The 23,560-nt window shown below is 46.2% G+C and overlaps 1 protein-coding gene across 1 annotated transcript in view; it reads left to right on the top strand.

Moving 5' to 3' along the window:
* DIPK1B (divergent protein kinase domain 1B) overlaps window positions 1–23,560 on the top strand; it is a 154,734-nt gene that overhangs the window by 34,660 nt on the left and 96,514 nt on the right. Inside the window, exon 2 of the mRNA XM_077468299.1 lies at window positions 17,948–18,082. Within this exon, the coding sequence (XP_077324425.1) occupies window positions 17,948–18,082 (135 nt within the window). The remainder of the gene's footprint in view (window positions 1–17,947; window positions 18,083–23,560) is intronic.

A 23,560-nucleotide genomic window follows, 5' to 3' on the forward strand; every position in this document is an offset into this window, starting at 1 on the left:
GATTTCATCAAATTGTACTTCAAACCCTCATCTGCTTTTTAACCAAAGGCATTGAGACAAGCTTTTCCAGTAGATGCCAAAATCTTTTAAAATAAGTGCCATATGGGAGGAGTTCTGTCTTTAGTATAATCATGTGATCAGTTCTAGTGCTCATGCGTTTTTCGGTGCATTTTTGCATGTTATTATATGCGTTTTGATGCATTTTCATGCTTCATACTTTTTTTTTGTAAGGGGCAGAGAACTGGATTTTATAAATTGGGATAGTGGAAAGAATGCTCCGTACACTTGTGATCATTGGGAAGAATTACCCTTTAAAGAGGAAGTAAACCCTGATGGGTTTACTTCCTCTTTGTTTCCCTGCAAAGGTAAAGCATAATGGGCTACTATGCATCGCATCGCATTGCATAGTAGCCCATTAGGTGTCACTTACCTGACACAGGAGCCAGCGATGTCACCGCTGTCCCCTCTTCCACAGAGCGTCCATCTTCTTTTTGGGTATCGTGGCTCTGGCGCTGTGATTGGCCGGAGCCGCGATGATGTCACTCCCACGCACAGGAGCAGCCACTTAATGGCATATCACTGTTAGCAGCGCCGCGCTCAGTGCTCCTGCACGCCGCTGTCTACGGCGCATGCGGTGCCTGTCTTTTTGCAAATATCTCCTAAACCGTGTAGGGGTTGCTAAGGGTTCCTTGAGTAATGAGCAATGTCTTCCTCTCAGATAAGTTCTCACTGACACCACTAATCTTTTTAGCTACCCGTTAAAGTGGTTGTAAACCCTTACAAACCACATGGACCTACAGATAAGCCTAGATTAAGGCTTACCTGTAGGTCAAAGTGGTCTGTAAGGGTTTACAACCATTTTAACAGGTAGCTAAAAAGATCAGTGGTGTCAGTGAGAACTTATCTGAGAGGAAGACATTGCTCATTACTCAACGAACCCTTAGCAACCTCTGCAGGAACCCTTGGGTTCAATGGAAGCCTGGTTGAGGAACACTGGGTAAGACCCTCTGTCAAGATGTTCTTGCTGTCTTTGTCCCCATTTGGGAGATTCAACGCTCTATTTCTTCTGGTGACCATAGTCACAGAGAAAACAGTGGGGAGAAATCCCAAATTTTTGCAGTGTCCCTCGATCAAGAGGCAAGGAGAAATCTTCCAATGGGGACACCTGTTCCTGAGACAACTAATGCCGCGTACACACGACCAAATTGTCCGGCGGACTTAGTCCACCGGACCGCATTACGTCGAACGTTTCGTGTGTGGGCTCCAGCGGACTTTTTCATTGTAAAGTCCGGCGGACTTAGAAAGTAGTTTTGACTCAAAATTTGTCCGCCGGACTTGGCTTTCAGCGGACAATCCGTTCGTCAGTGTGCTAGTCCGGTGGACTAAGAATGACGCATGCTCAGAAGCAAGTACGAGAAGGAAGCTATTGGCTACTGGCTATTGAACTTCCTTTTTTCTAGTCCCGTCGTATGTTCTGTACGTCATCACGTTAGAAATCGCCGGACTTTCGGAGTGTCTGTGTGTGGCCAAGTCCGTTCATTAGAAAGTCCGGCGGATTGTTTGCCGGACTGTTTGCCGGACTAAGCCCTTGTACACGCGGTCGGAGATTCCGTCGGAATGTTTCCTATCGGAGCGTTTTGTCGGATATTCCGACTGTGTGTGGTCTGCATCGGACTGTTTCCGTATCCGTTGGACCAACTTTTCCAACTTGCCGGAAATATTTTCCGACAAAATGCTCCTATCGGACATACTCCGATCATGTGTAGCCTACTCTGACGGACAAAGCGCCACGCATGCTCAGATCAAATTCCTAGACCAAAGCTATTGGCTACTAGCCTGAACGTAGTCCCGTCGTAACGAAATAACGTCATCATGTTATGTACAATCAGATTTTCCGACAACTTAGTCCAACCGTGTGTATGCAACATCACTTCCGGACCTCTTCCGGAATTAATTTGGTCGGAATCTCCGACCGTGTGTACAAGGACTAAGTCCGCTGGACAATTCGGTCGTGTGTACGCGGCATAAGAGGGGAATCCCCCATTCACTTTGGGAGATTTAACTTCCTGATGTCTCTCTGGAACAGGAAAAAAGAAAAGAAATGTCCCTAATAGTACAGATAGGAAAAAAAACTTTTTAACCCTTCCCTACTCTAAAATCTAAACCTAAAATGACAAAAAATTGTCTATGCATACACTTTAATGACCTAAAACAGAGGAGTGGGTAGTGTAGCTGCTGGAATCCTCAACAGATGTAATAAGCCATTGGGTTGTTTGGGGCCATCATACTCAACTTATAATTCAATTGTAGTCAGAGTCTTCATTCGGAAATACGATGACCCTAACTACCCCAAGGCCTGAGGTGTGCCTTGGCCTGGCTGGACAGTATGCCTAAAAGAGGGCATACCCAGAATGAAGATGTATGAAATGTAAAAGAAATTATGAAAGCAATGGGGGAACGGGTGGGTGGGAACCCAGAAATGAGCCAACAAAGGCTCTGATAGAGGAGGAGGGATTTAATGCCCTCAGACTCCTCCTACAAATTCAGGCCAGCCTGCGGCCAGCCTTCCAACTTAAAGAGGAAGTAAACCCTGATGGGTTTACTTCCTCTTTTTTTCCCTGCAAAGGTAAAGCATAATGGACTACTATGCATCGCATAGTAGCTCATTATGTGTCACTTACCTGACACAGGAGCCAGCGAAGTCGCCGCTGATCCCTGTAGTCCGCCGCGTCCATCTTGCTGGTGGCGTCTCGCAGCTCTGACCAATGACAGCGGCGAAGCCGCGATGACGTCACTCCCGCGCATGCGCACGGGAGTCGCGCCTCGCAGCTCCGCCGCTGTCATACGGCGAGGCCGCGATGACGTCACTCCCGCGCATGCGCACGGGAGTCGACAAATTTGGCAAATCCATTCTTGGACTTGCCGCATTTAGTGCGCATGCGCGCCGCTGTCTACGGCGCATGCGCCGTAGACAGCGGTGCCCATTTTCGGGCAAATATCTCCTAAACCATATAGGTTTAGGAGATATTACTTGGACCTACAGGTAAGCCTTAATCTAGGCTTACCTGTAGGTCAAAGTTGTTTGGAAGGGTTTACTTCCATTTTAACACTTTTGGGTGGAGGGATTTAATTTCCTGGGCTTTGGCATTCAGGGAGAGTAAAGCTATGCATCAATACGACATGACAATAGCCTGAAAAAACTCAGTCTGTGGACTCTGCCCAATGCTCCTGGCTGGCCAGAGTCCGAGAATAATGAGCTGGGTGGGTTACTTATCACTATTTTCCCCTATAAGCAATGGCAGAAATATCTCTCACCCCTACTTTCAATAGCAGACAGGTGCATCTTAAGGTGGTTTAATGGCATCTACATGTATGACCGCGCTACAAGCACCTGAAATAAAAATATTCTCTTTAGACCAGCACAGGACACATAAGGCAAAAAAAGATGCAGTGGCCATCTTCAAAAATGACAGCAAGTAGTGCGCTCCAAAGGCCACCACCCCACATGAAGATGGTGCTTTATTCTGCTGCAGTGGTCTTCAGTGGATTTTTTTTAACCCCCTTTTGCCTGCCTCTTGTGTTCATCGAAATGAATGTTCAACAAAACGACTTGATCCATTGGGGGCACAGACATATAGAATCTTGTATGTATACTGTCCGTAGAGGCATTCTAATTGTTTACACTTGCTGAAGAACGCAATATAAAATGTAAAAAAGCAGTGTAGTATATTTTGCCTACATCAGCCTTTCTCAACCTTTTCAACACAGAGGAACCCTTGAAATAGTTCTCTGGTCTCGGGGAACCCCCTGCTAAAAATTAGAAATCTACAACTCATGATACATTAGTGTGATGGTCAGTGGGAAGAATGGTCCTTACACTTGTGGTCATTGGGAAGAATGGTCCTTACACTTGTGGTCATTGGGAAGAATTACCTCCTTACAGATAGCTAAAAAGATCAATGGTGTCAGTGGGAACTTATTCGAGAGGCAGAAATGGCCCAATGCTGAAGGAACCCCTACAACCTCTGGAGGAACCCTGGTTGAGAATCACTGGCCTACATGTTTGTACAACTCTACAAGGGCTCATTCACATGAGCCTCTGCATGTAATTGTGGAATGGTTGTGGCATGGGGCGACCATAGTCTTGTAGGGGTCGAATTCAGTGGTGGTAAGATGAGAATGCAATTGACAAGAATGATGGCTGCAGCATTTGTTCAGTAAAAAAAACACCGATATAATAACACCAAGTAGACTCTAGATAGATAATAGCATGAAGTTTAGTAACTGTTAAAGGGGTCAACCAATAACCTAGCCATCCAAGCAATGGGGGAACGGGTGGGTGGGAACCCAGAAATGAGCCGACGAAGGCTCTGATAGAGGAGGAGGGATTTAATGCCCTCAGACTCCTCCTACAAATTCAGGCTAGCCTGCTAGCCTGCTGCCATCCAAACAATTGAACAACGAATGGGTGGCAGTTGGCTGTACACTTAGAAATACATGGGTGAGAGGGGAAGGGGTCCCTTATAAATGATATTAACATACTATATAAGGGTTAGTGGAAAGATGGAATGCCAATTGGGGGGGGTCATTTGTAAACAGTGTGGTACATACCATTAAGTATATCTAAAACATTGTTACCATTAAGTAAATCTAAAACATGGTGCTGTGGACATTCCACACGTGTTAATTGGTTGTGTGGAGGGATTTTAATTGCTCCTATTTTCAAAACAATCACCTAAAGCTGGCCTAACCCTCACCAAACTTCACCTCTCCCCAACTAGCTAATCCCCTAATTAGATTAAAAAGACCCATTTATTTCCCTAAATTCATGGTAAAAATAAGTACAAAGTCCCGAATCGCCTATATTCTGACCTTCAGAGAGGGAGGGTCCTTTTCAGAGGTCCTACAAGGCTGTTTCCGTTTGGTGGGGACCTCAGTGCCTCACCGGCCCCGGTGACACCAACGGCAGCATGATGGCTTTCTAACACAAGGCGACAGCAGGCCCAGGCTACAACAGTGTTACACGGGTCTCCATTCTTAATGGTATTTGGGTAAAGGGAATCTAAAATAGTTGGATTGTCAAAAAACTGTGAACTTTGCATCTTTGGTCTACTGAACCCTCCCAGCTAGGCTGAGCCTTCAAACTGCTGAACCCCCCCCCCCCCCCCCCGTGCTTTGACCAATTCTTGAGAACCTCCTTATATCCTGTATTATTATTAAGAGTCATTTGAAGCTTATTTCTGGCCTGACTTCATAGGGGTTCCTGCAGTGTTGAGGGAAGTCCAGATGTGTGGGGGGTGGGAGCCCGCTGGTTGTGCGTTCACACACCGTCTGCTTACTGGGCAGGCACGGAAGCTAAAGGAATTATCAGAACTAATTAATTAGCTGTGAGGAAGTTCCCAGTCTCCTATCAGCAGGTGACAATGACACTAAAGATCAAACGAGGGTCATTATCACTGCATGATTATTTATCGGTACCTTAGAATATTAATCTGAAAATAGTCACTCGCTTTCTCCTCCTCATTTCTCGTTCTCTCTTTTCATTCCCTCATTTTCTCTCTCCCTTTCTCCATATCCCTCCTTTCCCTTTCTTTGTTTTTTCTCAATTTTCACTTCCCTCTCTTTCTCTATTTTTCCAATTCCTTCCTCCCAGTCTCTGTGTATCTCTTGACTAAGGGGGGTGCCTATTTCGTGAGGCTCCCCAGAACAACACATACCCCCTCTTATCGTAAATAGCTTATGATTGACCAGACGACACATTCTCTTCTTTGGAGTCGAATGGCCATAGCAGCCTTCTTTTCATTATCAACATATGAAAATACAAAATCTTATAGAAAACATAACTTAATGCATATAAATACATTTTTACAACAAACATTATAAACCAAAATATATAAATATCTCAGTATTACACATTTCTGATCTAGAGGTCTTTGAAGGTAAATTATCATTTCCAACCAACTAGTTGTATCGGTACACCCATGAACAGGCCCCCCGCCGCGTATTACGAAAACTCAGGGACAAAAAAACAGCAACTTCCTTCCAGATACAACCTTCTGCACCATCTTTACCATTTAAGGGAATGGACACCCATATCTCCATATGAGCCCAACTCCCCTAGACCTCCGTTATTTTTTGGCACCACCTTCAAAGACCCCATAGACCTAATGCTGCTATGACGAGAAACAATGCAACCATTCTGGCACACTCACCACCGTCAGGAAAACCACCCAACGAAACAAAAGCCCCAAGAACAAATCTACCGGAACCCATAACCGTAAAATAGGGAGGGAGGGAGGGTGGGAAAAGCTCCTTCTCCTGTGCTAAGATGGCGCCGACTGCTCGTGTACAAGCTCCGCCCACCTTAATTAGCGTCACCGCCATCTCGCATTCAGCCCGCCGCCTCACGTCCGCCCCCCCTCGTCATGCTGGGCCCTCCCCCTAGTGCCTGTGTCCGGGCCGTTCCTTTCTAACAAAAATGAAGTGAGAAGTTTGGAAGGTGAAAGAAATTGGGTTTTCTTTCACAGTTCAGTGGAGCACTACTTAAAACAGAACTCCATGTATGATCTTTATTGCATACTAAGCCCTTGTACACACAGTCGGACATTCTGACAATCAAATCCGTTGGATTTTGTCCGAAACTGTTGCATAAACACGGTCGGACAAAGTTGTCGGAAAATCCGATTGTTCAGAACGTGATGACGTTATTTCGTTACGACGGGACTACGTTCAGGCTAGTAGCCAATAGCTTTGGTCTCGTAATTTGATCTGAGCATGCGTGGCACTTTGTCCGATCGGAATTCTCTACAAACGATCGGACAAAGTCCCATCGGATCATGTTGTCGGAAAATTTTATAGCCCAGCTCTAAAACTTGGTTCGTCAGATATTCCGACGGAAACAGTCTGATGGAGCCCACACGGATTATCCAACAACATGGTCCGATCGGACATTCTCCAACGGAATGTCCGACCGTCTGTACAAGGGCTTAGATTGGTTCGGTCTGAACCAATGTAAGTATGCATAACTCACTCAAGCCTATGCTGGGGAAGCTGACAATCACTGAAGTAGTTGCTACTTCTACAGTGACCACTGCTATCTCCTGGGCCAAGTGGCTGTCCTACTGCACACTGACCACGGGGGGGGGGGGGTCACTTGTTCAGCACGGAATGTTTTTTAATGAATTCGTTCTGTGATTGGTCAAGGTGGAAGCATGCTGACATGATTGCCAGCTTGTCCAATCTGAAAATGCTGTGTCTTCATTGAAAAAAAATACAAGGTACACTGTAAATGGTGGCATTGTTGAGCGAGCATCTGCTGTGGTCAGTGTGCAGAGGGAATGCTCTTGGCACAGGACCCAAAACATTGTGGTATAGTAGTAACACTGGCTAAATATGAGATTGATCAAAGCTGAACCAACAAAAGTTTGTCTAGCACTACCCCTACAAGGGCCACTGATTTATGTACCAGGTTCCCTTCCCGCTAATGCACCAACAGCCAAGCAAACAGCAACTTTAACTCCTCTGGCTCAGCAAAAAAGTCTAGGTGTTGCCTCTTTAAAATTTTATTGCAGATCAACTTGGATGGGGTTTTGGGAGCAGTGGGATAATCCAGAACACTAAACAGGAATGTGGACACTATTCACTTAGCCGCATCTTCTTAACACAGTCCTCCAAGCATTAGAACAAGAACTGGGCAGCACTGGTACACCGTTAGCAATGTCCAAGGCAGTACCCCCCCCCCCCCGTCAGTCGGCGGGGGGGGGGGGTCTAGTGCACTTACCCCATCTATGCAGGTGGCCTCCCTTGCTCGGTGGTGGCAGCGACAGCTTTCCCTTCCTCCGTTCTCCATGGGCATAAGCAGCTTCCATCTTCCATTTCCTCCCTCCTCCTAGGCGGCCAATCAGGAGTCTTCTCTTTAGGCCAATCGGAAAACGGGTCTCAGTGTTACAACAGCAGGTATTCATTCACTATTGTAACACCTGTTGTAACACCTGGGTGGGCTCATGGCACAATGCTCTGTGCTCTGAGTCCACCCTATTTTGAAGCCTATTAGAGCATATGGCTCTAATCAGGTGCTTAAAAAAAAAACCTGCCGCTGTAATTCAGGCACCCGGTGTCCTGAAAGGGGCCAGATGCATGAATAGGGGGTGGTGGTCATGGATAGATTCATGCTATGCATGAATCTATCCATAACTCATATTGGGGTGGATAGTGGGGGCGGCGCCCCTAATGGATGCCACGTGACTGATCCCAGGCCAGGCAAGCCTTAAAATGATTCTAGCAGGGGATAACAACAGCAACACTCGCTGGGATCTTTTCTTCCTTAGGTTTGTACTCACAATGTTCCCAGGGTGCCTCCCTCAGACTCAAGCAGGCAGACTCCCCTGTAGAGCTCCCAGATGAGATCCTCAGTGGCACTATTTATTTGTCTCCCAAAGGACATGTAGCAGGATAGGCCCCCCCAAGCTAAACACAGCTACGATCTCGATTAGACAGGCAATACCTTCCAGTAGGACAGCCAGGAAGGGCTGGCACCCCTTGTGGCTGGGAACCTTTCCTCCTGGAAAAGAATCCCGCTCTCTGGAACTACAAACTATTTATGCACTCCCCCACCACCATCTGGGCAAACCTCCCCAGGGATTGGCTGGAGCTGCATAAATATTCAGGCTTCTTATCTGACTCTCCCACCCACTATATTCTGGAAATCTCCAGAAAACAGGGAAAAGCAATCAAACTCACAGCCTGTAGAGCCCAGAGCAGCCTAAAGCAACTACACTCTGCTCCATTGTTTACAGCAGAGCCACAAAGTTAAATTTGCCTACTCCTCACTAATATAGGGTGACCAGACATCCCCGGTTTCCAGGGACAGTCCCCGGATTGAGGACACTGTCCCCGAACCAAGTCTGTCCCCGGTTTTGTCCCCGGATTGGATTTGAACAGGGGCTGTGGCAATTTCAAAGACAGTCAGTGCAGAATTTTAAAAAATCCGCTCTGCCGCTCCTACTGGCTTAGGGGGTGGGGGTGTATTTTTACATTATCTGTGCCCCTTTCTGATGATCATGTTTTGGTCGGAGCGGAGAGAATATTTCTTCAGTTTCGGGTGCATGCACGTTCCACTCCCGCTCGCATGTCCTTCCGCCTTGGCTCAAGTCCCAGCCAGCCACCTGCCCATTTCCTTGCCTTCCCTGGCGGAGTGATCTTTCTCTGCTCCCCACCTAGTAGTAGTCGGGGCCCAGAGAGTATGATTGACAGGCTTTGAGGCGGGTGGCAGTGGCGACAGGCAGAGAGTCTGCAATTTCCGCCATTACTAGTAAAAAAAAAAAAACATGTCCCTGGATTTCATTTAAAAAAATCTGGTCACCTTACACTAGTAGCCTTTCTGGGAGGGTGCTACATATGCAATAAAAATACCCGGAGTCCAGCTTTACAGGTGAAAACCTTGTAAGGTTTGTTAGGAAGTGGCTTTGCGTTGTCAGCCTGGAACAGGAGGCACTGTCACTGGCAGGATCTCCTCGTAAGAAGCTTTGCAAATTGCAACAGATTCACAAAAAAAAACGATTTGCTTAAAGTGGTTGTAAACCCTTACAAACCACTTTGACCTACAGGTGAGCCTAGATTAAGGCTTACCTGTAGGTCTAAGAAATATCTCCTAAACCTACAAGGTTTAGGAGATATTTGCCGAAAGACAGGCACCGCTGTCTACGGCGCATGCACTGAGCGCGCTGCAGTTAACGGCGATATGCCGCGAGTGGCGGCTATGTCACTGCGGCTCCGACGAATGACAGCGCCGGAGCAGCGAGACCCACCAAGGAGATGGAGGCTCCGGACTACAGGGGACAGCGGTGACTTCGCTGGCTCCTGTGTCAGGTAAGTGACACATAATGGACTACTATGCGATGCGATGCGATGCGATGCATAGTAGTCCATTATGCTTTACCTTTGCAGGGAATCAAAGAGGAAGTAACACCCATCAGGGTTTACTTCCTCTTTAAGAAAATGATATGCAGTGAGACATGATGACAAACACACTGAAACATAGATTTTGGGTTTACGTATACACTTTAAAATTGTGTATTTCAAATACTGGAATTCAGGTTGTTTGCAGACTAATGCAGTATATGGCATTTATAAACGGTGAACTGAAAGTGGAGAACTTTTTAACAAAACACACAATGATACCGCAGCGGATTGCTGAATTTCAACGTCCCTTTTTCTAGGGGGTGCTGACAGCTGTCACAATGATAAGTTTGCCTTTCTCCACACAGAACTGCGTCCCCCGAATCCCATCTGACACGCGGCATGCAATAAACACATTTTTTCCTCATCATTTTTGGAAAGTGGTCAGTTTGCCTTTTTTTTTTAAATCGGGTGTGCACTGAAAGCTCTTGCTTGTAACGAACGTCGCTGAGCATTTTTTATGTTTTGCGTTATATTGCATGGTTTTCCAGATTCTGGCACTAGCCCCCCCCCCCCCCCCGGAAAGGCTATTGCATCAGGTAAAATAGAACAAACCGTGAGCATGCAATAACATTGCAGACTTGGCAGGAGGCTTCGCAATCACAAAGCAGAAATTACGTGGAAATTGTAAACACACGGGAAGCCAAAACACAAACTCTAGGACGAATCGGAACAGTCCCTCTGTCTGTTTTTTGTTTTCCGTGTATCGCCGAACAAAAATGAATGTACGCTTTCAAGCGGCGGGGGCCTGTGAGTGAGTCCGGCCCACCCGAAGCTTCATTTGGCTGTCTGATAGGAGACGATGTTGTACTGATGGAGGGTTTGGCAAGAGCTGCCGCTGAAATAACAGCAGTGATGATATCTCGGGGGTTGCAGATTACACTGTCGGTAATATTAAGTGGTGATGGGGGGGGGGGGGTGCATGGTGTCAGGGAGGGGGTCATGGAGTAGGTCCGCATGGGTTGAGCGCAGAGCTGTGGGAACACAGGAGCTCACCTCTCATAGTGCCCCCTCCACCTCTCATAGTGCCCCCTCCACCTCTCATAGTGCCCCCTCCACCTCTCATAGTGCCCCCTCCACCACAACCGCCTCCATCACAAGCAGCCCAGGCAGACTACGAGGCGGCTCTCGTGGAGGAGCAAACTGCAGGATGTGCCAATTTCACACTGTCTTTCAGAGTGGAAAAAAAATAACAGAGCTTCTTCGATGAATTAAAATGTATTCTCGGTTCCTGACAAGACCTAACGCTTTCTGTCGTAAAGCCATAGGCGTTGAGTTGCCCACACACATAATATTCACATTGTGAGACCCTTGTTATGTTGATTGCATCGGACGCAGGTTGCGGCCTGTGCAATGTTGTGAAATGTCTTGTTCCCACGTAACATAACCCAGCGCTTTGCTGATGCGTGTCACCGTGCGTTTTAGGTGCACTGTTTTTTTTTTTGTTTTTTTTTTATTAAACGGAACAGCAAAATGCAGGTCAGTGCAATGAAAATACAGCTTGTAGGGTTAATTCCAATGGTGCACGTTGCAGTGTTCAGGTTCTGCTGACAACAATGTACAGTGCCCAGGGCCAGATTAAGAGTATCATGGGCCTGATGCTGAGGATTTTGATGAGCCTTTTTCTGGAAATAAATAAAATGAAACACTCACACTGTATGCGCAAGAGAACCCATGTTTCATAGTTAGTAAGGTTGAATAAAGACACCAGTCCATCCACTTCAACCTGAGTGAGTTGTCTACAATTGTCCCTATCCCTGTACATTGCACACTCACATTGGTCCCTACGCTCAAGGAGCCCACAATCCAAGGTCCCCATTCATATATTAGGGCCAATTTTGGACAGAAGGCAAATAACCTACCTGCATGTCTTTGGAGTGTGGGAGGAAACCGGAGTACCCGGAGGAAACCCACGCAGGCACAGGGAGAACATGCAAACTCCAGGCAGGTAGTGTCGTGGTTGGGATTCGAACCAGCGACCCTTCTTACTGCTAGGCGAGTGTGCTAACCACTACACCACTGTGCTGCCTGTAAAAAATATAAGGGCTCATGTGAATGAGCCCTTCATTCTTTTAAATTGTTTATTACATTTTTGAATTATTTTCTTAATTTATTATTATTTGTTGGAGTTTTTTTTTATATTTTTTTCACAATACTTTTTTGGGAGAATGGAGCAGTGGAAGGTGTCAGTACTGCATACACAGGGGGGGCCCAGAGCAGGGGGAATCTAATGGACAGTCTGGTGTGATCAGTACGGGGGGGGGGGGGGGTTGCAATTACAAGCACCGATCTCCCTCTAGAGGAGGTGGAGTGGCTTTCAGCTGCTTCATGGAGAGTCATAGAGGGAGTGGTGATGGTGTCGTGGTGATGATGCTTGTGATTGCCCGCCGCACTGATCACCCCCGACTTTCAGATTCCCCTTGCTGCAGGAGGTACAAGGAGCGTCTCAGGCAGTGCAGTATCCAAATGGTCAGTCCATCCCCGCTGGGCCTATATTAAGGTAGGGGCCTGGAGCTGCAGCTCCAATAGCCCCCTAACGTTAATCTGGCCCTGACAGTGCCTTGCAAAAGTATTCACCTCCCTTGGCATTTTTTCGTGTTTTGTTGCCTCACAACCTGGAATTAACATGGATTGTTTTTGGATTTGCATCATTTAATTTACAGAACATGCCCACAACTTTGAAGATTTTTTTTTATTATTGTGAAGCAAACAACAAATAGGACAAATCAACAGAAAAAGTCAATGTGCACAACTATCCCCCCCCCCCCCAATACTTTGTAGAGCCACCTTTTGCGGCATTAACAGCTTCAAGTCACTTTGGATAAGACTCTATGAATTTGCTACATCTTACCACTGGGATTTTTCCCCATTCCTCTCTGCAAAACTGCTCTAGGCGTGTGCAATGTACAGGGATAGGGACAATAGTAGACACTCACTCAGGTTGAACTGGATGGACTGGTGTCTTTATTCAACCTTACTAACTATGTAACTATGTAACAAATTACATACAGTATTTTTAAATAATACATAACTAGACTAAAAGATAGACAGATAGACAGATAAATAGATAGTTAGACAGATCGATCAGAATCGGTACACCTTGACTTGCTGACTTACAGCTATAATCCCAGCTGTAATGATGCCTTCTATTTATCTCTCCCAATGTTAATTTGTTCCCCTTTAATCGCCGGTTCCTGCGGTTACCATGGAAACAGCATGGTCTGCCCAGGGCCTTTTCCGATAAATATACATTTTAACCTCCCATCACATAATATCTCAGCACTGTAGAAAGCCTGCCAGGTTCACATTTAAGCGCAGAATCTTCGACCTGCTCGGGGAGAGAGATGCGCGCCGCAGACAATTTAATCACAATTCTTCATTATTTAAACGGCAGAAAATTAAACGGCTTTGCCATGACAGGCTTGTATGCAGAATATTCTGTACTTAGGAGCGTGAAGGCTCATCTGTAATGGAATGTGCTGAAAGCGGTCTTTTGATTATATTTGTTATTGTGCATTTTAAAGCGGACCCCCGGTCTGATAGGACGCGGAGCTCTCAATATGACACCTTCCATTGCAATGGAAGACCAGCCAGCCCCCGACGTCTGACACCTCCAACCAGCCAAGTGCCTTTGTGTCCTGCTGACTGACCGTACAATTTACACGCAGCGGTCGTCTCGTCTTTCCTGCTCTGCTGTGCGGTCTCACTTCAAAATACCCAAAATGATCTCTAGAACTATAGTCATGGATGCAGCCTATATTAAATGTTTTTTTTTTTTTTTGCATAATAAAATATCCATCTAAATCATAAAAAATAATGATAATAAAAAGGCTATAAAATAGTTTAAAAAAAAAAAAGTTTAAAATAAAAAAAGGGTACTTAAGTGTATGGCTGTTAGAGGGCCATGTTAGCCCACCCAGGGATGCACAGAACACCTGCTATCCAGGGGTCAAGTCCTGGGGGAAAAAAGTGTGGGAACTCCCACCCAAGACCCACTCGCCTACCAACAAAAAAAAAAATGATACGCTCATATGCAGAAACGCTTCAAAAGTGGTATTTTTCATCCAATTTTTGTATTGTGTGTATGAAGCTTAACTGTACATAACAAAAAAAAAAAAAACAATCCTCAATAAACATAAATACGGTAATTCTCTGAATAATCAGCATTCATTCAATTGTGCTTCCATGTAAATGTGAACATCATGTTCTGATCTTTATTGGGGATGTTATTTTGTATATAGAGTGTTTATGTGGTGAGGTTACACTTTTCATTGAACAGAGTTTGGATAACACAGGGTTAAACGGAAAGGTCATAAATGAATTGCACATTATCTGGACAGAATGCTTGGGGAGATAGTGATGTGTTCCTGCTTAGGAGATGTATGTTAGCTTGGGGGGGCTGCAAACTCTGCAAGGGCTCCAACACACACTCGCTGCTATTCCAACCCTTCACATATTTCCACATAAACTTCCCTCCTGGCATTAAACTTTGCCAGGTATTGTGCCCAGCTTACCACCCCAAACTGATGTTCCTCCCTCAGCTCACCTCTCTCCCTGCATGTCCTGTGAGCAGAATAGCTGTGCTCCTCCTCTGGGGTCTCTCATCATATGGCACTGAAGATAGAGGAGGGGGGGATTCAGCGGGACAGACAGAGCAAGCATGCAGGAGACTGGGGGGGGGGTGAGGAGATAGAAAATCAGGGGGGGGCGGCGGGGGAGGAGCGCATCACGAGAGGTCTGACTAAATACAATCTCTTAGCAGCAGGGACTTGATTTACCCATCAGCTAGCTGTGATTGACAGGTAGATCGAAGCGGAAACTGTCAAGGGGCCCCCTACTGGCAATGCCTGAATGGTCAGGTGTGCGGCACTTACTATCGGGGAGCTGTGTCGGCGGCTGCTGGTGTAGCACCTGCCACACACCTCACATACTTCAAAGTCTTGCAGGACGCGGCTGCTAACGGGAACTGAGTTCCTGTTGTGGAAAAAGTACAGGAACTCCGTTCCCATGCCTTCCCACAGGACTTGAGCCCTGCTGCTGTCCATATTCATGTCAATTGGGATGCAGCAGCTGCGTGGACACAGCTGCTGCTTCCAATCTGATACCCTTGTGTGTGCGGGTGTTTCTCGTTCAAAGACCTGCACACACCTGTACCCAAATGCATGGGAGCAGTGGCTGTGTCCATGCAAAATATTTTGCAATATCTATCCCCTTCTACATCTTCCATATGGCTTAGGAGTAGAACCTGAGGATCCATCTACACATTTGTCCCACATATCTCACTCAGTGTGGAGGCTACAGCTGCCCAATATGGTTGGAGTTTGGGATAGGACCAGACCATGTGCCAGAATGTGCCTGTCTCTTGGTTGCATGTTTGACAAGTCGAGTCCCGTTGAGGGTAAATGTGGGCCAATTTCTGTGGGGTGTAATAGGCCCTGTGGAGGAACTTGAGTTGTATAAATCTGTCTTTAGCTGGGATCATGGAGGGAATAAACATGGAATGGCTCTCCTCCCATTCTTCCTCACCCAGGGACGGAATATCAGCCCTCCATTTATCCCAGGATCTAGTCAGTTTGGTGTCATAAGCAACCATCAGGTATAAGAACAGAGAGAAGAGAGGCTTCCCCATCATGCTGGAGGTCAGAAGTCGCTCAATAGAGTTTGACTCGAGGATCAAAGGTTCAGTAAATTGAGCCCCAAAAGCATGTCGCAACTGCCAGTATCTCAACTGCAAAGAGACGGTTATTGAGTAGAGTCGTCTTAGTTCCTGAAAGGACATGAGTCTGCCATTGAGTACTATTGTTTCAATGTGGTGATCCCCCTTTTAACCCACGCAGAGGGGTCCAGGATACTATTTAAATGTGGTAGCATAGGGTTACCCCATAAGGGCATATGTGGGGAGATATGAGCAGGTTGCTTATAAACTACCCTGGCATCCTGCCAAACCCTCACCATGGAAGGTTTTTTATCTTAATGCATTCTAATAATTAAGATTAAAAAAAAAACTTCTGTTTGTAGCAGCCTCCAAAGCCCCATCTCTCTCCAGCTGTTTCCACGCCATCCGGGACTCTCCTTCTGATTGGCTGAGACACAGCAGCAGCACCATTGGCTCCTGTGGCTGTCAATCAATGTCAGTTAGCCAGTCAGGGAAGAGAGGGGTGGGGCCAGGTCAGGGCACCATGTCTGAATGGACACATGGAGCTGTGACTCGGCTCAGGTGTCCCCATAGCAAGCTGCTTGCTGTGGGGGCACTTAACAGGAGGGAGGGACCAGGAGCAGTGAAGAGCGACCCAAAAAGAGGTGGATCCAGGCTGCTCTGTGCAAAACCAACTGCACAGAGGTGGTAAGTATAACATGTTTGTTTTTTGTTTTGTTTTTTAAAACAAGACTTTACAATCACTTTAATGGCTAGGCATTATGTAAGCAGCTTGGTTATGCCACAATATATGAAGAAGAGAGGAGGCAGGTGTTATCTATCATGCAATAAACATTGGAGTGTATTATCCAAGAGACAAAAATCTTGGAGGCATAATGTCGGATTTACCTGCAACAAACATTAGTAAATTTTGCAGCTGGGGTCTAGCTGCAAAAACAATGTGGTGCCTTGACAGTGTTAGAACAATACAATAAGCCAGGAGAGCTGACAGAAGTAATATGGATGATAATGGAGGCACAAACAATTCTATTTTGGAGGTGGGGGGTAACAATTAAAAAAAATTTCCGTTGCATCAGTAGCAGTAGTTTGGTAGTCATTAGTAATCCAAGAGAGTTTAAATTTAATGAAAATGAGTTAGTGGGACAGGCAAAGCGTCCTGCTGCATTTCCAGGCCTGGTTGCAAGTCAAGCCAGAAGCTCCAGTGCAAGCTCTGGCCAGTGGTCTGGTCTGGACACCCATGGTCAATGGCATCCTTACTTCTGAGAGTAACTGCATTAGCAGGGCTAGGCCTCTGTGGTTTAAAATACTCTGAAAAGCCACTGCTCTTCCTCTATTTTACCTTTGTATTGGTGAGCTAAGTAGCCACCCAATAGTGGTCCACCTCTCTATTTACCCTGCATCCTGGCATGTGAAAGGGGTCTAAAGGCTGAAAAAGTGGGGGATGTTTTAGGATACTCATTAGCCCTTGTACACACGGTCGGACATTCGGACGGAAAATGTCCGATCGGACCGTGTTGTCGGATAATCCGACCGTGTGTGGCCCGGGGCCCTCGGGCAGTGCCCGAACGGTCAGTCCGCCCCTGACTGTGGACTACTGTACTTTGCATATTACTATTGCTTTTTGCCTTTCTTTGCTGAACAGACTGGCATATTTTACCCATCTGCTACAAGACTACTATTGCTCGCTGTAGTCATGCGTCACTCAGATAATTCTCAGCATGAAACATATCTTATATGAATGGTGACCTTCAGACTGCGATCTGAGAGCGCAAATTGATGGCTATTTTCATCCCAGTGTGATATTCACACTCCCAGCTCAGCCCCGCTGCCCTCTCCTGCCACTGTGGTGGTTGGATTTCCAGTATATGAAGCAAAAACCCTGCTCCTCCACAGACCAAAACAGGTAAAATAAGAAAAGGCTGACTTCATTCAAAAAAAAGGGTCACTAGTACCAGTATGTAAAAGTTCCAAAACAGAAATGAGATATTCGACGTTTGATATATTTTCGTTCTGCCAGCCATTGTTACGTATAAACTGCCATTTTAGTCCACAGGAGGCTTAAAGTAAGAATTGGCTGAATTTCTCTATTGTGGAGGAAGTCAGCTGTGCTTGGGGAAAATATTGCTTTGCTTATTGCAATTTTATGGTAAATATTTTTACTTCTGCTGAGTTGCTGAAGGTTTTATCGATGCACCGTGTTATGTTTTCTTGCTAAGCTTCTTCTCATTGCTTTTTATTATTATTATTTTTAATTATTTCCTTTTATAAAGCAGAGACATATTTCTTGGCTATAATATATGATCTGTTTTGACCCTGTCGTTCTCTTTTCAACAGTCTCGCCTCCCTGGCATCAAAGTGAAGTACCTCTTCCTGGCATGGTTGGGCATTTTTGTGGGCAGCTGGGTGGTCTACATGCACTATTCCTCATACTCGGAGCTCTGCAGAGGACATGTGTGCCGCATGATCATTGTAAGTACCTGGTTTATAAATTAGAATTACCTGGTTTACGTTTTTAAGATGTGTTTGCTCTTGTTGTAAATTAACAGTGAAGGCTCATATGGATCTGTCCCCACTTTAATGGGAGGGGGGCAAGGGTCTACACAGGAGTGGTGTGCTGTCCCTGCGACACGTTTTATTGTTGCTGTTTACTTCCTCTTTCATTCCCTGCAAAGGCAAAGCATAATGGACTACGATGCATCGCATCGCATCGCACAGTAGCCCATTATGTGTCACTTACCTGACACAGGAGCCAGCGAAGTCGCTGCTGTCCCCTGTAGTCCGCCGCATCCATCTTCTTGGTGGGGTCTCGCAGCTCCGCCGCTGTCATTCGGCGAAGCCACGATGACGTCACTCCCGCGCATGCGCACGGGAGCCGACACGCGCGGCAGATCCGTCGTTGAGAATGCGGCGCTCAGAGCGCCTGCGCGCCACTGTCTACGGCGTATGCGCCGTAGACAGCGGTGCCTGTTTTCGGGCAAATATCTCCTAAACCATATATAGGTTTAGGAGATATTTCTTGGACCTACAGGTAAGCCTTAATCTAGGCTTACCTGTAGGTCAAAGTGGTTTGTAAGGGTTTACAACCACTTTAAGATGTATAAATGTATACAAGATGGCACCTTTATGTACGAACTTTGCTTTGGTTACGTTAAAAGTACACTTGTGGTGTCCTTTTGGGATATTCAAATGTAAAATATATACAGCTATTATGTTCTAGTTATTATTGGTATCGCTCCATATAGCCTCATAGGAGACCTTATCTATTGATGATATCAGAGCATCTTCATTTGCATTTGGATTTATGCATAGTTGAGCTTTATCCACGGAGGGGTACCACCAGGGCCTGTCTTTAAGGCAGGGCAAAAGGGGCAGCTGCCCTGGGCCCTGTCATTGTTGGGGGGCCCAAAACAGCTGCCTCATACTTGCCAACTATCCAGGTTTAAATTCCCTTGTCCCTTGAAGTTTTAGTCCTGTGCTGTGTCCCAATATCTCAGTGTGAAGTGCTGATACTAATGCTGTCCAGCTCTGCCTTATTGTTGTGTGCAGATGACTCACCTGCAGACCCTGTGTTTACAAGTAAATAACTGGAATTCGTATGTTAATAGCGGTGACAATACTAAGTAAATAGCTGCGGCCGGCAGCATTGATATGTAAATAAAGGCGGCATTCATATGTATATCATGCTCCCCTGCTGTGTGGAGGTGATGTGCTGTAACCTCTAGCAACTATTCAGTGAGCCGTAATGTGTGCTGTAACCTCTAGCAACTAGTCAGTAAGCAGTAATGATATGCTGTAACTGCTGGCAACCAATCACAATTGCTGCCTGATCTGATACAGTAAACTGATTTTAAGTCTAGCTGCTATTTATTGTATGTCTCAGAGTAGGTGGAGAGTGAAATTGCATGGGGGGGGGGGGCAAGAAAATGTTTGCCCAGGGTCCAATCAATATTAAAGACGGCTCTGGGTACCACATTCATGAATTATATTAAAGTGGAATGTAATATGGCCGATATGCACTATACAGTATAATGAAATATTGTTGGCTTAGAATCGTTGGATTTATGCTCCATTTTTTTCATCTAATCTGCCTTTACGGCGCCCTGCAGGTCAGGGCTTTAGATATTTATTTTTTTTCCTGGAGGGTGTTCAGCTCTCTTAAAGTGGTTGTATAGTCCTTTTTACAACTTTTACCTACAGGAAAGCCTATAATAAGGCTTACCTGTAGGTAAAAAAAAATATCTGCTAAACCTGTACGGTTTAGGAGATACTCCCCTCACAATGCGCCGCTGACTGCAGCGGCGCATGCGCACAGGGGATTCTCGGCTGAAAGTCCAGCAGACGCCGGACCCTGCTGGGAAGAAATCTTCTGTGCGCTTGCGCGGGAGTGACGATATCGCGGCTCCGGCCACTCACAGTGCAGGAGCCGCAATACCCAGAAGAAACGCCGAGGGAACATGTCAGCTCCCTCGGCGTGCATCGGGGGCGAGATGTCGGGGGCCTCGTTATAAGGTAAGTATTTCATAATGAGCTAGTATGCGGTGCATACTAGCTCCTTATGCCTTTTCCCTTGCAGGTATGAAAAAAACCAAAAAAAAAAAATCAGCGGCTTTACTACCGCTTTAAACAGCAAGAGTAACACAAAATAATACCTCTTGCGCCCGCTCAGTAAGGATGGCTTTTCGGGTGTTTTCTGAAAGCAGTGGACCTGTGTACAAGATCATACGTCTCGTGCTATAGAAAAATATTGCCGCCCCTGCAAACATTGTGTGTGGTTCTCTTAGCGCCGAATATCGACCATGGCTTACAGGGACACAGAGTTCAGGGGTCAGTAGTAAGTGAGGCAGAGGATAGATTTTGCCTAACAGTGGGAGGGGCTTAAAGGGAGATGAAGAAACAGAATCCGTGCCTAGTTGCTGTATACTATGCACACATATACCGCAGACCTTAAACCTACAAATTACTCCTATTTACTATGTCACCAGTGACAATCTCAGCGATACCTTTAAACCTCAGAACAAATAATCTTTAAAAAAAAAAAAATATGCCTTTCTGCACACAGACACACAAGTGATCACTTTATTTGACTGAGCCGACCTTAAGGAAGCCTCCTTATATCACGAATCCCAATCAGAGTTGCCCCTTACATCAGAGTCTCCCTCTTAGTCAGGATCCCCAAAGTCACCCCCTCCTTATATCAGGGTCCCCAGATTACCCCTCCTTACATCAGGGTCCCCAAAGTCGCCTCTTCAACATTAAATGAAGGTCTCAATAAGCCCTTACCCTGCTTGCAGCATAGTCCACTCTGTTGGGTTCTCAGTTCAGCCTGCTGCCGAAAGTGAAGTCTGGGAGGTGGGGCACTAGGAGAGGATCTGTAGGAGGAAGATCTGTTCTCCTTACTGTAGCTGGGGGTGGAGCAAGCACTTGGTTGGATGCTAGGATACTAGGCAGTCCTAGCAACCAACTACTAGAACTAATGGGCGGGTGGGAATGCAGCAGCAGTCAGAGTAAATGTATCTTGTGAGATGGAGGTGCTATGGGAGAGCTATAAAAGACCCATGCACAGGGCTTTTTTTCTCAGTGAATAGTTGCGGGAACTCAACTATGCCCCCACTACACCGCTACAGTGGGAGTGTCTTAATGGGGCATTGTTAAATACTAGGAGTGCATTATGTAAGGAGTGCAGGGTTCAGGAGTGTGCTACATACAGAGTGCATAGCACAGGAGTGTGCCACGTACAGAGTGCATAGATCAGGAGTGTGCCACATACAGAGTGCATAGATCAGGAGTGTGCTACGTACAGAGTGCATAGCTCAGGAGTGTGCTACGTACAGAGTGCATAGCTCAGGAGTGTGCTACGTACAGAGTGCATAGATCAGGAGTGTGCTACGTACAGAGTGCATAGATCAGGAGTGTGCTACGTACAGAATGCATAGATCAGGGGTGTGCCACATACAGAGTACATAGATCAGGAGTGTGCTACATACAGAGTGCATAGATCAGGAGTGTGCTACATACAGAATGCATAGATCAGGGGTGTGCTACGTACAGAGTGCTAGATCAGGAGTGTGCTACGTACAGAGTGCATAGATCAGGAGTGTGCTACGTACAGAGTGCATAGATCAGGGGTGTGCTACGTACAGAGTGCATAGATCAGGAGTGTGCTACATACAGAATGTATAGATCAGGGGTGTGCTACGTACAGAGTGCATAGCTCAGGAGTGTGCTACGTACAGAGTGCATAGCTCAGGAGTGTGCTACGTACAGAGTGCATAGATCAGGAGTGTGCTACGTACAGAGTGCATAGATCAGGAGTGTGCTACATACAGAATGCATAGATCAGGAGTGTGCTACATACAGAATGCATAGATCAGGGGTGTGCTATGTACAGAGTACATAGATCAGGAGTGTGCTACATACAGAATGCATAGATCAGGGATGTGCTACGTACAGAGTGCATAGATCAGGAGTGTGCTACATACAGAGTGCATAGATCAGGAGTGTGCTACATACAGAGTGCATAGATCAGGAGTGTGCTACATACAGAATGCATAGATCAGGAGTGTGCTACGTACAGAGTGCATAGATCAGTGTCACACTCACAACTCTCACCACTTCACCAGTGTCACACTCACAACTTCACCAGTGTCACACTCACAGCTCTCACCACTGCACATGTGCATGCTTCCTCACTCTCCTTAATGAGCCTGCATCCCACTTCTTTCTTACCACTACACCTGTGAATGCAGCAGCAGTCAGAGTAAATGTATCTTGTGAGATGGAGGTGCTATGGGAGAGCTATAAAAGACCCATGCACAGGGCTTTTTTTCTCAGTGAATAGTTGCGGGAACTCAACTATGCCCCCACTACACCGCTACAGTGGGAGTGTCTTAATGGGGCATTGTTAAATACTAGGAGTGCATTATGTAAGGAGTGCAGGGTTCAGGAGTGTGCTACATACAGAGTGCATAGCACAGGAGTGTGCCACGTACAGAGTGCATAGATCAGGAGTGTGCCACATACAGAGTGCATAGATCAGGAGTGTGCTACGTACAGAGTGCATAGCTCAGGAGTGTGCTACGTACAGAGTGCATAGCTCAGGAGTGTGCTACGTACAGAGTACATAGATCAGGAGTGTGCTACATACAGAATGCATAGATCAGGGATGTGCTACGTACAGAGTGCATAGATCAGGAGTGTGCTACATACAGAGTGCATAGATCAGGAGTGTGCTACATACAGAGTGCATAGATCAGGAGTGTGCTACGTACAGAATGCATAGATCAGGGGTGTGCCACATACAGAGTACATAGATCAGGAGTGTGCTACATACAGAGTGCATAGATCAGGAGTGTGCTACATACAGAATGCATAGATCAGGGGTGTGCTACGTACAGAGTGCTAGATCAGGAGTGTGCTACGTACAGAGTGCATAGATCAGGAGTGTGCTACGTACAGAGTGCATAGATCAGGGGTGTGCTACGTACAGAGTGCATAGATCAGGAGTGTGCTACATACAGAATGTATAGATCAGGGGTGTGCTACGTACAGAGTGCATAGCTCAGGAGTGTGCTACGTACAGAGTGCATAGCTCAGGAGTGTGCTACGTACAGAGTGCATAGATCAGGAGTGTGCTACGTACAGAGTGCATAGATCAGGAGTGTGCTACATACAGAATGCATAGATCAGGAGTGTGCTACATACAGAATGCATAGATCAGGGGTGTGCTATGTACAGAGTACATAGATCAGGAGTGTGCTACATACAGAATGCATAGATCAGGGATGTGCTACGTACAGAGTGCATAGATCAGGAGTGTGCTACATACAGAGTGCATAGATCAGGAGTGTGCTACATACAGAGTGCATAGATCAGGAGTGTGCTACATACAGAATGCATAGATCAGGAGTGTGCTACGTACAGAGTGCATAGATCAGTGTCACACTCACA

This window comes from Lithobates pipiens, unplaced genomic scaffold (genome assembly GCF_037356315.1).
Source record: "Lithobates pipiens isolate NorthernLeopardFrog02 unplaced genomic scaffold, aLitPip1_a1.2 Scaffold_11, whole genome shotgun sequence".
Lineage (NCBI taxonomy): Eukaryota > Metazoa > Chordata > Amphibia > Anura > Ranidae > Lithobates > Lithobates pipiens.